At 35.2% G+C, this 15,321-nt stretch overlaps 1 protein-coding gene across 11 annotated transcripts in view; it reads right to left on the reverse strand.

The window, feature by feature from the left end:
* Positions 1–15,321, reverse strand: part of WDPCP (WD repeat containing planar cell polarity effector) — a 573,555-nt gene that overhangs the window by 401,413 nt on the left and 156,821 nt on the right. For all 11 annotated transcript variants that reach the window (XR_009357253.1, XM_059187803.1, XM_059187806.1 and 8 more), the window contains one exon: positions 3,368–3,452. Coding sequence is in view for 9 of the 11 variants with exons in the window: in XM_059187803.1 (XP_059043786.1) it covers positions 3,368–3,428 (61 nt within the window). In the remaining 2 variants the exon portion in view is untranslated. Of the gene's footprint in view, positions 1–3,367; positions 3,453–15,321 lie in introns of those variants that run through there.

The following is a 15,321-nucleotide window of genomic DNA, read 5'->3' on the forward strand; positions in this document are numbered from 1 at the left end:
CAGAACTATAAAGACCATAAAAGGACATGAGTTCTTTTTTTTTTTTTAAGTTTTTAAATTTATTTAAGTAATCTTTACATCTAGTGTGGGGTTCAAACCTACCACTCCAAGATTAAGAGTCACAAGCTCTACTGACTGAGCCATTCAGGCACCCCTCATACTTCTTCTTCTTCTTCTTCTTCTTCTTTTTTAAGATTTTATTTATTTATTTGACAGAGAGATCACAAGTAGGCAGAGAGGCAGGCGGGGGTGAGGGGGAGCAGTCTCCCTGATGATCAGAGAGCCAGATGCGGGGCTCGATCCCAGGACCCTGAGATCATGACCTGAGCTGAAGACAGAGGCTTAACCCACTGAGCCACCCAGCACCCCACCTCATACTTCTTTTTAAAAAATGTTTGCATTGATACCTTTTTGAGCTTTCTAAAAAAATATCACTAATTATGATATTACCAGTGTCTTTGTGGATATAAAAAGATGGCTATTTTTGGCTTTTGATCTTTTTAAAATTATCTAATTCAAAAATGTGCAGGGTTTTAAAAAATTCAGATATACTACTCAAGTCTTTCAACATAAGCAACACTGCCACACTGTGTATCTACTAGCCGTTAATACCTTCTCCTTAGAGATAACTATTTGCAATTATGAGTTGTTTCTTCTGTATATTCCTCCATATTTAAAGTTTTCTTACTTTATTATTTCTTGATTCTTCAGTTGTAGATATTATCTATTGCCTATCCACTATGGAAATTGAGAATTCAGTTATCTTTTACCACTGTGTACCCCTCTCTACCTACAGACGCTTAACTTCACTTCTCCAAATCTTTCCAATATAATTAGAGCACAATTTTTGGTTAACTCAGTGCTTACAATATTAATGAATACATAGATACTCACAACCAAACCATGGAGAAGGTACACTATAATTGCATTTCCTTTTTTTAAATAACTTCCCTGACATTAAAAATGGACTTTTCATTTGCTTTAAAGAAAAAAAAAATGTTAACACGGTGCCTGGGTGGCTCAGTCAGTTAAGCATCTGCCTTTGGCTCAGGTCATGATCCCAGGATCCAGGGATTGAGTCCCACATCAGGCTCCCTGCTCAGTGGAAAGTCTGATTCTCCCTCTCCCCTCTCCCCCCAGCTTGTGGTCACACTCTCTCTCAAATAAGTAAATAAAATATTTTTTAAGAATGTTAATGCTTACTAATCTCCAATATACTCTGACAATCAGTATAATTTTTTTCATTGGTAACATCTCCCTTAGAGCCTCATGATCCTGTACTATTCTGGACCACCTAACTTCTAGGTTTGATGCACAGACAATGTTTATTTTCTTGACTAGACAGGTGTGTCTTCTGTCCTGATTTAATTCCCTTCTTTGGCAAGACACATATGCTCTGGTAGTTTAATGAGAAAAAGAAGGTAAATTTGGTGAGTATTTACGTAGCTGAAAATGTCTTCTCACAACTGACTGACTATCTGGCTGGAAAAAGAATACTAAGTTGGAAATAATTTCTCTCTGAATTTTGAAGACATCATTCCATTGTTGTTTACTTTCTCTGTTGCGTAAATGTACTTAACCATTCTCTTGCTGGGTTGTTTCTAGTTTCCTGCGTCATAACAGAACTATTATGAACATTTTGGTACATGTCTCCTGGTACACAAGTGTGGGGGCTTTTGTTAGAGTATATAGCCAGGAGTGGAATTACTGGTCAATACATGACATACAGCTTCAACTACACTAGATAATGCCAAATGGTTTCCTAAACTGGTTGGACCAATTTATACTTTAACTAGTAGTGAAATAAGCTGAATTTCTCCCTGTGTGGTTTTTTTTTTTCTCTTCTATTTTTGGAGAGAATTTTTTTTTGAGTTTAAAAATTTTTTGTGCTATTTTCAATTTCCATGAGGTCAGAATAACTCTCCAGTTTTCTGAAACTTCTGTATTTTGTTTCTTGCTCTTAATATTTAAAAATGAGGTACTAGAAAGCTGATTAGAAGCTCTGTGTACATGAACAGGGTTTGCCAACCAGTGGGCTTCAACTCATCAGCCAGGGACTAGGGTGCTTCACTGGAGGACTCCTCAAATATCAATGTCTACAGGGCTTCTCTCTGGGGTCATGCAGTTGCTCCCGGCCCTCAAACTCCCTCTTTCTTGGAAAGTATTCAACTGGCTGCGATACATTTCAAAATCAAGTGGGATTAAGAGGAATTCACCCATCAGTATGTAGGTTTTCACTTCATTACTGTTTTCACTTCTGAACCTTTCCCCTGTCTTCTTTTCCTGGGGCTGATGTCTCCAAGTCTAGAACCTCTCTAATTAAATACTTCCCCATGTATGAGAGGTATCTCACTACTTCTTAAGCAAACTTTCAAGTCCCTTTGTTTTCACCCTCATGCTGAATCCCCATCCTTCTGCAGTATCTGGCTTCTCAAACTTATCTTTCTAGAATTTTGAGACACAAAGTGACTGTCTTTGGAATTCTTTTCTGTTGACATTTGATACTCAGATTTTGAAGCTTTGCTAACTCCTCCATCTCTTCCATCTTCCAAAAATTGCCCAATTGCAATAGTCCCCTCTCCTCTCCTCTCTTGTCCTTGTGGATTTATGACTTCTTTATTTTAATTCACTTACTCTCTCATTTGAGAAGAATTTAGGGAGGAAGCAAATGTGTGTTAAATCTACCTTGCTTAACTGGAAATTCTATTCTTAGCACATTTTGGGCAAAGTAAACAGTGAAATTATAATTACATTTGCAAGGCAAACCATCTTCTTAGTAATGATGCTAAAGGCATATAAATAAAACTCTCCTCCTGATTACTAGAGTTGTTTTGGATAATCCAAGAGAAGAAGATTTTTTAAAACCTATTTCTTAGCAATACATACTTTATGCTAAAAACTAATAAGCATCATTAAAATATAATTACACTACTCCTGTCCCCAAAAATGTGAAATGAAAAAACATGAACATAATTGTACATCTTAGCTGTATGTTTGATATATTTTATTAATATCAAGTAGAAATACGATTACCATTAGCTAGCTAGCCTGCAAATATTTATTAATATAAGTGAGTAGTTATGAGCACTCTCAGGAAAAAAATGAACATGTATTTCATCTTAAAAAGAAACAAACATTAGGCCAATAAAATTAATTTTCACAACATAAAATCTAACTCAAGTTGAAAAAAATAACTTATTCAGAGTAACTAAAAAGAATTATTTTTCATTAGCCAATATTTTCAGTAAGTATAAGAAAATTATGCAACTCTAGCTAGAGAGTGCAGGCTCTATACTTTGCTAGTACTTACTTATAACGTTATAACTTATACTTGAAAAATACTAAAATTAACCCAGAGCTCATTTACCTCCAATGTGTAAGGTATTCTTCAAAGACCACAGGTGCAGTTCAGTCAAGCAGAAAGACATCTGATGGTAGAAGAAATCTCTGTCCTGTTTAAAAAATAGTTAAAAAGAGATGACAATTATCTTCTATTGTCAATAAAACCAGGATCCCTTAGAGAAATAACAGAATTATTTGACACTACTCATATTTGAGATATGGGGTCCATTAGAATAAACATATTTTAACATATCTTTGGTTAACTATCCAGAAATAAACTCTAGAAAAAAGAAAAGTACACTCTTCCTAAATGTACTATGCCATTTCACTGAGAAACATGGTAAGAAGAATATATGTATTCGAATTTTTAAGTTAGTTGTTTGATTTTTAAGGCTCTGAGTATATTTAAAATTATTTAGTATTTAAGCATTTTTAAAACATTCTAAGAAAAGGAAACATCTGTTAAATAATTAATTCATACAAACACATTTTGTGGTGTACTTTTAATATACAAAGCACATATTTATGATCTCCCACATACAAACAAGCTAATTAAAGTGGAATTTGCAAGGTAAATGGTATATTGTTACTATTACAAGAAACATTTACTTAAAGGTAAATAGTGTAAAACCACATTAGGATTCAGATTAGTTTGTTAATCTGCATGTCATGATAGATGGAGAAATTCTACTCTAAATACATTTAAAAAAAAAACAAGATAACAAAACAGTACATAGTGTATTTCCTCCCAGTTTTAATATCAGGGGCTAGGGATGGATATTACTGATACTTTTTCATGAAGTAGTATGTCATTCATTTGGACTACTGGAGAAAGGCCAATATGAATCAGAAAAAAATGTCAACATTTTACAAGTATTTGAAAGAAATTTATATAGCTTCCAAATGTTTGCTTAGAAATACATACAGTACTATACTATAGGAATAGTTCACTATCTATCAGAAATACATAAACTATTGATATCTTCTTTATGGAGATCATAAAAGAATTGCTCTTTCCAATAAACTTCTGAATAACAAAGAAAGCTTGAAAAACACTTTATTACATCTTTAGACAGAGGAAAAAGCCCCCAGCTTCTTCAACATTAGGAGTGACAAAAATATTTCTCACACTATCCATATGGGTGATAACCCAAAATAATTTTAGACACAGTACAAACTTCTTTCGTCCTTCCTTCACCTTTACATTTGAAGTCAGTAATCAATAATCAAAAAACAGATGCATGTTCAATAATAAGATGCAGTGTGCCAATACTGAAATGGCAGAGTGAACAAGGTGGCACCATGAAAGAAGGGCCAAGCCTGCCTAGAAATGTGGGGCTCTGAGAAGCTACAGAGTTGTGAAATGTTAGCAGAACCTCAAAGACACACAGGATTTCACCAGTTAAACGATGATAAATAAAATGATGATGATGACAACAGGCAACACTTGCTAAATACTGACCTCATTACAAGCATTGTTCTAAACATTTTATATGTATTAAATCATTTAATCCTCAGAGCTACCCTCTGAAGTAGTACCATCACTACTCCTATAATGAGGAAATTGAGGCACTAAGAAGCCACCTGGCCAGCAGGTAGCTGAGGCAGGCTTTGAATATAAGCAGACTGGCTCCAGAATCTGTGCTTAAAACCACAGCACACTCTGGTATTGGGCTATCTAGAGGTGTGAAAGGGAGAACAAGTAGTAGTGTGAGTAAAAGGATGGCATATCCCAGGCATGGTGGTAGATTAAAATACATGGTAGAAAATGGAAAAATGAAGCTGAAAAGGGTGACAAGGAAACGGGCTATAAAAATAACAAATATTTGGATTGATCTGAGTTACTCTCTTCCTTGAACTCAAGTGCCTTTAAAGGCTGGAGATAAAACAAAGGACTCATCAGTCTCCAAATCTATCCAAATGTCACCAGAGGGGACTGCCACTGTATACAGTTAGGGGGCAGAAGAGCTAGTGGACCTCATTACTATGAAAGAGGATGAAGTTCCTTATCAGCAGACAGTAGAGAAAAAGTGATATTAAGCTCATTACAAGTTTTTCAATTCAACTGGGCATTATCTCAGAGTTGTTTCCTTTGGAGTGACTCTAGCGATGCTACTATACTCAAAATATTCCCAAAGCCATAGTCTTTGGAATTACTTTCAGTTAGTTTTACAAGGCTTATTTCAGGATTATTACTTTAGGGTTACACATTTTTTAAAACCAAAATACTTACCTTATTAGAATATGTAAACAGCACCCTTCTTATTTGGATGGGTGAGGCCTGGAATGTTTGTTTAAAGAAACACTTAATAAATTAAATAAATATTTATTTGCAATTTAGTAAGCTTAATGTATAGATTCTAGACTCAAACTGCCTGATTTCTTACTTTAACTTCTCAGTTTGTTAGCCAACTTGGACAACTGACATAATTTCTCTAAACTCCCCCATATATAAAATGGGTATAATAAAGTACCTACCTCAGGACTACTGTGAGGACACTTTTATTCAATTAATTTATTGTTACCATTGTTGTTGCTACTACTGCTATTACTCACTATGTCTAACATTATGCATATTTATATGGAAAAAAACACAGGGAGTGTATTACAATCTTCCACATTGTATAGTAATTTCACAAGGTGAAATGAAAGAAGAATAAGTACAATAGGGGTTTTATGAAGGAAAACATCTATTTGTGGACGAGTTTTTACACAAGAGAAAGTATTTGAATCAGGACATGCAAACGGATTAATATTTCCCTGGGAGCAGAGAGAAACCATGATGAAACAGGAGCACATTTCCTCTGATATAAAGCAACAGAAGTCACAACTTTTAGGCTATACTAGAAAATAAAAACTTATTCTTCAATTTAGTGTTTACTCAGACACCAATAATTAGAATTTATGACAACGTGGGCAAAGACAAGGTTGAAGTTTAGCTGTTAGTAGCTAAATAAAAAAGTCTTATTATGCAAACTAAATATGAAAAAAACTTTATAGCTAAAGCCAAAAGGGCCATACCTTTACTTATATATCAAAAGCAGTCTGCACTTGAAACTGTTTTTTCATTTAAGTTAATTCAATAATAAAGAATTTGTCAACTTTCCCCTGATAACAGAAGTGGAGAGTAAAGAATAATTTTCCTACATTTGCTATTTTTAAAAAGATTTTATTTATTTACTTGTCAGAAAGAAAGAGAGAGAGGGAGAGATCACAAGCAGGAGGCAGGCGTGGTAGGCAAGGGGAGGAACAGGCTCCTGCTGAGCAAGGAGCCCGATAAAAGACTCGATTCTAGGACCTAGGGATAATGATCAGAGACAAAAGCAGATGCTTAACCTACTGAGCCACCTAACATTCCCCACATTGGCTATTTCTAAGAATGAGTAATGCTTTTAACCTGAAAACCAAGAGATCCACAGCCCATATTTTTACTAAGTCTAAAAATCCTAAAGTACTCAGAAATAACAGAGTTTAGGGAAGAACAAGCAAAATGAGGTCCATGGAGAGCTTCAAATGTCAAATGCAAAGGCCATGACCCTTTATATTTGGACATAAAGAGAAATCCTGACAACAGTACATGTTTGAGTCTATGATCTAGATTTGTCTTCCAGCTCAGCACCAAGGGTTCATGTCTAGTCTCAATGGGGTACAAAGACAGCGAAAAATGCCCTATACGAACAATACTGCTCCAGTTTCCAACTAAAAAATACAGGACAGGGGCACCTGGATGGCTCAATCAGTTAAGTGTCTGCCTTCAGCTCAGTTCATGATCCCAGGCCCTGGGATGGTACCCTGCATTGTTGCACTGGGCTCCCAGCTCAGCAGGAAGCCTGCTTCTCCCTCTCCCTCTGCTTGTGCTCTCTTGCTCTCTACCAAATAAGTAAATAAAATCTTTAATTAAAAAAAAAATACAGGACAAAGGGGAGAGAGAGACATTTTGCTTTATAAAGGACCTCTCTGTGGTCCCCTTAGGGGACATTTGGTATAAGGGTAATGAAGTGGCTGCAGGGGATGATACCCAGTAGAAAGCAAGCAGGACTGGCAGCCCTTTAGATTGACATGCTCAGCAGGAGTGATGGTATCCGGACAAAATGGATCTATACTCAGCAAAAGTAGACATGGTGGCCAAGGAGTAATATCAGCAATGATCAGTTGATGGAGCAAGGCTAGCAAGTAGTAGGTGAGGCAAGTAAAAAGAAAATAGCCCATGTCCATTAGTAAATGATGACTGTATTTGTTTATAAGCACTTGTGACAATTCCTGTAGAGTCCCCCCAAAATATATATAATTAAGGAGGAGGCTTTGCAGGAATCGTTCTATAGCAGGAGGGCCAAAGATAGTCAAGTGAGGGTTATTCATCCTCCTTTTCCCCTGAACTTTAAATATCTACCAGTAAGACCAGATAATACTGAAGAGAATTAATGGAGCAAATAAAACAACTTTATAAAAACCTATAATAAAACTGGGCACAGTGAGAGGAAAACAAGTCAATATCCTTCCTAGTCTTCATGATATTTTGCCATCTTTACACTGTGCAGGGTTTTTTTTTTTTTTTTTTTTTTTTTTTTTAAGGTGTAAACCTTTAAATTTTCCTTCTTACTCAAGAATGCCACCAGTAGGGGCGCCTGGGTGGCTCAGTGGTTTGGGCTGCTGCCTTCGGCTTGGGTCATGATCTCAGGGTCCTGGGATCGAGCCCCGCATCGGGCTCCCTGCTCCGCAGGAAGCCTGCTTCCCTCTCTCTCTCTCTCTCTCTCTGCCTGCCTCTCTGCCTACTTGTGATCTCTGTCTGTCAAATAAATAAATAAAATCTTTAAAAAAAAAAAAAAATAATAATTTTAAGAATGCCACCAGTGAAAAAGAATGCTTGTTATTTCCATGTTTGAAAAATTTGCCTGGAGTAAGTAGTCAAGACTGAGCTTGTATTATTCAAATATTGTATTAGTACATAAATAGTTGTTTTGAAGGAGGGAAGAAAAGAATTTCAGAAGAATGCTGGATTCTACATTGTGGGATCAAGGTGTAAGCAGTAAACTGGCTGCTGTGAATGAGCAGAGAGCCTAAAAAAGTTAGCTGAGAAATGCTGCCCTACTCAGTGCCCTTGTACATTTCTTTGAGAATAAAACCCATTGCATGATTTATAACTAGAACAAAAGTAGCTATTTAAGGGGAAATATGAAAGAATGAACGAATGAATAAAAAATATAGCAAAGAATTATCCAAATAAAAAGAACTACAGAAGGAAAAACCAAAGCAACAAGAAAATGCCCGTATTTATTATTTTAAAATAACTCTTAAGCTTTCACAATTTTCTGTTTACCTTAATTTTGTAAGGTAGTTGGTGACAGTCCCAGATGTCTCAGAAGGCCATTCTGAATCTAAACTTCCAGTCTCCATGAGAGAATAAAAAGCATGATTTAAATTAATCTTTAGGGGCACCTGGGTGGCTCAGTGGGTTAAGCCGCTGCCTTCGGCTCAGGTCATGATCCCAGGGTCCTGGGATCGAGTCCCGCATCGGGCTCTCTGCTCAGCGGGGAGCCTGCTTCCTCCTCTCTCTCTCTGCCTGCCTCTCTGCCTACTTGTAATCTCTCTCTGTCAAATAAATAAATAAAATCTTTAAAAAAAAATAAATTAATTAATCTTTACCTAAATATGGATGATTGTTCTATAGGGGGAGAATCAATGATAGCCCAAATTTTGAGGCCAGAGATGAGAGGATCCTACAGGACCTTCTTTTACCTACATTTTTTAAAAGTTTAAAGCCTTCCCCCGCAAACAGGTTACATTACAAAAAAACTACTATTTATTTGCCTTAAGAGTAGAGTAATTGTTACTATAGACTAAATTTTAAGGAAGTAACATGCAAAATAAAAACAGTTGTGCTAAGATGCTATAACCTGTTTAACTTTTGATAATTTTCTTTTGAAATATAAAAATATGAGCATCTGGGTGGCTCGGTTGGGTGACTGCCTTCGGCTCAGGTCATGATCCTGGAGTCCGGCGATTGAGTCCCACATCCGGCTCCCTCCTCAGCAGGGAGTCTGCTTCTCCTTCTGACCCTCCCAATTCTCATGCTCTCTCTCTCTCTCTCTCAAATAAATAAATAAAATCTTAAAAAAAATAATAAAATAAAATAAAAACTTACGTTTTAGTGGTACAGATTTCTTGCCACTAAATAAAGTATTTGCAGAGTATTTGTCTTCCATGCTTTTTTTTTTCTTTTTTAAGATTTTATTTATTTACTTGACAGAGAGAGAGATCACAAGTAGGCAGAGAGGCAGGCAGAGAGTGAGGGGGAAGCAGGCTCCCCGCTGAGCAGAGAGCCTGATGTGGGGCTCAATCCCAGGACCCTGAGACCATGACCTGAACCAAAGGCAGAGGCTCAACCCACTGAACCACCCAGGTGCCCCTCTTTCATGCTTTTTTAAGTCAGCTATTTTGACTGCTTTGGGAAGGAGGCTTGAGGGCCTTGAAGTAAAATATGATGGGAAAGGAAATAATTAACAAACAGAAGACACTACTGTGGTTTAACAAAGATAAATGATATCGGGTACCAACAAGACATTGAAAATAAATGTGTATCAGCACAATACCTCAGAGAGCCTAAGGGTATTTTCCTTGCGCATAAACTTAGAGCGTATACTTGCTACTTATTACCAATAGATTTTCTGAGGAATATCTATTCACCAATTCAAAATGTACAAAAATAAAGACAACTAAATAGCATAAATTAAAGATAAACTTTTGGTTTAATTTATATTAAGTGTTTTAGTCATCAATAGGTAATTTTCAAATTACATAAAATACAGTGTATTCACCGATAATCTCATCAATGCCATCGACACAGAATTACATTAATATCTGTTAAGCACAGGCATGAACATAATCAATGTCACATTATCAGAAACTAAGGATTTAAAAAAATATTTTGAAATATCCAACAATAAACCAAACAAGAAATGATAAAATTTGTGTAAAAGGACAGAGGAGTCTCAAAATAAAAAGACCTCAAGCTTGGATTGAATCCACAGGAAAAAAAAAAAAAAGACCAGAGTGTTAAAAACACTGGGTCATTAACACCTCAGAGAGTCTATGACATTAATTATATTATCAATTAAATTATATTAATTAAATATTACCAATATTTTGAGCACCTTAGGTGTACGACATTTTATTCCAAGTCCTAGATATGAAGATTTACAAAGTAGGGTCTCTACTATCAGACAGTGATAATCCAGTGAAACAGATAAAATAACCACAAAATCAGTAAGAGGTTTGTGGTCAGTGCTAATTTAGCAACAAAGGGCCAGGGGTGCTCAGTAGATGCTCTAGTTCGATGATAAAGAAATGTTCTTATAAAGTAGAAATGTTATTACAAAGTAGAAGAAATGTTCTTATAAAGTATAAAGTTGAGGATTATTAGATATTGAGAGAGGGTGAGAGAAAAATGAGGGAATAATATGCAAAAGCGTAAGTTGCAAGGCTTATTTCAGAAATAATAAGCAATTGGTTTGGTGCACAAATAGAAGAGAGAAATCAGGGCCACACTAAGGAAGTCTGAATGCCATACTCAGTTGTGAGGACTTTACATCTGCTGGAAAGCTAATGAGGAAGAATGGCAAGTTTTTGATCTGGTAAGGGATTTTAGAAAAAGAAACTAACAGATCTGAATGGTTGTTGGACAATTAACTGGTAGATGCGAATATTGGAGGAATGTAGGAATAGGATACAAGTGACCTGTTCAAAAAGTAACACAGTAACAGGTAACACTAATATTCAGTAACAAGAACATGAAATGGGATGGTAGCAACTAGGAAAGTAAATTATAAAAAAAAAAAACAGATTCAAGTCATCTTTTGAAGAATCAACAGCATATGGGGACTAATGAATTGTAGAAGTGAGAAAGAAGGAAGAATCTGGAGTAACCACCAAGGAATGAGAACCTAGGTTACCGCTCAGATAGTGACCCTTGCCTTGAACATGGCTCCACTGAGCAGGCATGTCTCCATTACATGTGCCAGGTTCTAAAAGGGTACGAGTATATTCTGCTCACAACTGCCTTAACCACTCAATCCACGCACCTCAATCCTCCCAGCCACTGACTTTGTTACTTGGTCTCCTATTTTACCTTTCCCTCATCCCTCAGTTTTTAACTCTGGCTCTTCCTCTTCCTTATACTGTGATTCAGCTTCTTCACTCTGGTGAAGGACTCACAACTATCATTTTTCTTAGTCACACTCAGTTTACAAGAATCCCTTATACAGACTTCTTCCCACCTGGTTTATTCTAGTTTCAAAAACAGGAGTTGGAATAAAACATATATAGAAACAGGTTGGTCTAGAAAAGGAGCAAGTCTTGCCAATGTAGGTTAGCTGAATTTTTAACACAGTGAAAATTTAAGGTATAAAAGTAGATACGGATAGAAATATCTACCTGATAGCTAGAAGTAAAGAAAAGGGGACTAAACTGTACAAAACCTATTTTGGGATTTTCTGAATAGAAAGCTAAAACCACTGAATAAGATCCCAAAAGAAAAATAAAATCAGTATAGATATGTTAGTAATCTCCAACAGGAAAACAATGAAAAAGAGATTAAGACAGTATAGTGTAAAAAAAAAACCTGACAACACAGTGTCAGGAAAACCAGGGAAGAAAAAACGGCCTATGTGTTTTATTTAATGGTTATATAGTGATGATCAAACTTGTTTCGGAGTCTCAATGTAGAGATGACCTCAATATAGTTTAATGAGAAGTAATGTTTTATCAAAGACACACAGATTAAGTCTTCTAAAGAAGGTGTGGTTCTACTGCTCTGAATGCTGGGCTGTGGGCCAAAACTGCCTCAATTCTAATCTAGCTATGACAAACTTACCCCAAACCATTTAATCTCTCTGCCTCAATTTCCCCACTTACAAAAATAGGGATAATGATATTGACCTACATTTGCAACAATGTTGTAAGGATTAATTAATGCTGTACAATGCTTTGAAGATGAAAAGAACTGAGTATTATTGCTGGTATTGCATAAGTAATTGCCTATAATACTGATAATTTTATCCTTTAATTTTATTCAAACAGCAGTTATCACCAAAGTATTTAGCTCCCTTAGTGACATTTACTTTCTAATATTATTATTATCTTTAATGTACCTAGATCTTTTGTAAATTATGTCATACATGTTATTTCATAGTATATAAAATTTGACCAGTTCAGAAGTCTAGAACACCTTTACGACCTAAATATTAAGTATAAATATTCAGGACTTATTTATTTACCAATAAGCACCAATTGCAAGTATTCAATAAATGCTCAAAGGTAATACTTTAATTATGAAATTTTAGATTTAACAAATAACACTCAACAATTATATGGTAAAGGCAAAAAACAAAAGCACAAAGCAGTGTGTTAAAAGTATGGTCTACGACATCCTTGTTTCTAAAACAACCTATATAACCTAAAAGTGTACAAAAAATGAAGAGAGTAACTTTTAAATTTAAGACACTGTATGATCTTTTGTTTCTTCTTGGATTTTAAAATTACAATAGTAATGCATGCTTATTGGTTTAAAAAATGCAAATATGGAAATACTTGATGTTAAAATAACTACGTTCTCCTCCCAGCTGCCCTCTGCACTTTGAAGAGAGCCACTGCACAACGCAGCATGTGGCCTTCCAGATTTTCTTGATGTACTTATACAGTATGTCACACCCATACTTACTTGCTTTGTGCTTTTGTAAAGACAAGATTTTACTATACATACCACTTGCTTTTATCACTAAACACCACAGCATGGATATTCTGTCAGCATACACAGATTTACTTCACTGTTTTTTAATAGCTGCAAGATGTTCCACTGGATAGTGATCATAATTTACTTAACCACTTAATGTACACTCTGTTTTTACTTTTTGTCTTATAAATAATACCTTGAAAACACAGATGCACACCTTACATTTTGATAGGTAATGCCAAATTGGCCTCCAAAATGACTATGCCAATTTACAGTTTTACTTACACTATGACTATCTTTTTCCCTATATCCTCAATAACATGGAGAACTGTCAAAGTTTTACATTTTTCCCAATCTGCTAGGCGAAAATTGGATTCTTGTAGTTTTCAGTTTCATTTTTCATTTATTAAAGAACTCAAACACCTTTTCATGTATTTTTAAGCAATTTTGTTTCTTCTATAAATTACTTGCTCCTATCTTTGTCCGTCTTTTGAGTTATCGCTTTGTGTATTAATAATATTAATACTTTGTTATAGATTGGACATATTTAGCCCTTTTTAAAATTCTTCATTAACTTTATATATGAAGAAAATAAAAAAATATAGAATTCATGTTGTTTTAAAAATTGGGCATAACTTAACAGAAAGCTTTTTGAATACCACTGAGCTCATGCTGTGGAAAATGCCTTGGCCAGAGATGGTTCTTCACAGCAACTCACAATTGGTCAGATGATGCTATTTCTAGATGAAGCAAAAGGCAACAGATTCGTATGTTCCCAGAAAAACTGCATCATTCTTACTAAGAGGTTAGAGGAAATTCTATGCCGAGAAAGAAAAGTAGGATCCCCTTCACTTTCCCAAAGTAAACTGTGGCAAAGATTTTTATAAATCTCCGGTTCTCCTTAAATTTGGAAAATATTTCTCTAAGGCATTGTTTAAATTGTTTAATTCATTTAGTTAAATAGATTTTGTCAATTTAACATTTTCCATATTGTATGCAGTTTTGACATTTAGATAATTTATCAATGGCTTCTTTATTGTGGCCTGTTTCCTTTTCTTTCTACTCATTACACGCAACAAATTAAATTTCACTAATATTTAAAGATCAGTGTTGACCTTTGCATAGCCATTTCCTAGGTTCCCATTAATACAAACATCTTGTTGCTGATGCTCATTTTGAATATACACAATTTCCATTATTTCAAAGAGACTAGTTGAAGTACATTTTTTCCATGACCTTGCAAAATAATTGTAATGGCTTATACCAGGCATTTGGGGGGGGGGGCAGATTTGCTTGCATAAGCAAATAACAATAACAAAAATAAAATAATCTTTGCCTACCACCACCTCTACCATATGTACCCACCTTTCTTATCTAGAAAAATATGAATTTAAAATTCTTCTCTTTAGGATGTATTTCAATCACAACAATTAAAAGACAAGAAAAATAGAAATGTTGGCAATGTAATCATGATAATTGAGATTATAATTCCATAAATATAGTTTTATGCTATACTTGGATAGAAAAAAAAGGGACTTTGAGGAGAGAATAAACTGAATTTCAGGAATAATTCCTAAAGAGCTGAGTTAAAGACAAGAGAACACTGAAATGCTCTTATCTAAACCAATGCTAACTGCCGAAATAATTTGTCAATTTAGATTTACTGTTTTAAAAAGCATATAAATCAAAGACTGCTGCAAAGTGAGCAAGAATGAAAAAAGATAAGAGATCCTTTCTCTTCAAATAGAAAAGACAGTGAAAAAATTTAAAGTGGCCTCCAGCTATACCACCTCAACCTTGTCAGATTTCACTTGTCAACACTTTGATGACAGATTGCCACCCCCTCCTCTAAAAAACAAACCCTAGTAACTGTTGAAAGAAGTGGCTTCTTTTAAAAAGTGGAATATCTCATGCAATCTGATAGTTGTATACTTTAAAATCTTTTCTTTTCCTCCAAAAGAGACTTGAAAAACTTTTTTCTGTGGCTTTTATCAAAACTTAAAAGCTGAAGAACCCTCCCAATGTGGGTAAGTAAAGGGGGTATAACAATTTTTAAATGCCTACTTAATGCGTTTTATATTCATTATTCCATTTAATCCTCACAGTAACCCTTTGAAATTATGTACTAAAATGTGCACATATTTGCCTGCATACCTATGGTGTACACGTGCACATAACTATTTTTCTGGGCAGGGAATAGCAGTTTTTGCAAGGAGTCCATTTGCCTCCCCTCCCCCAACTGAAATCAACTC

Source organism: Mustela lutreola, chromosome 9 (genome assembly GCF_030435805.1).
Source record: "Mustela lutreola isolate mMusLut2 chromosome 9, mMusLut2.pri, whole genome shotgun sequence".
NCBI classification, from domain to species: Eukaryota; Metazoa; Chordata; class Mammalia; order Carnivora; family Mustelidae; genus Mustela; species Mustela lutreola.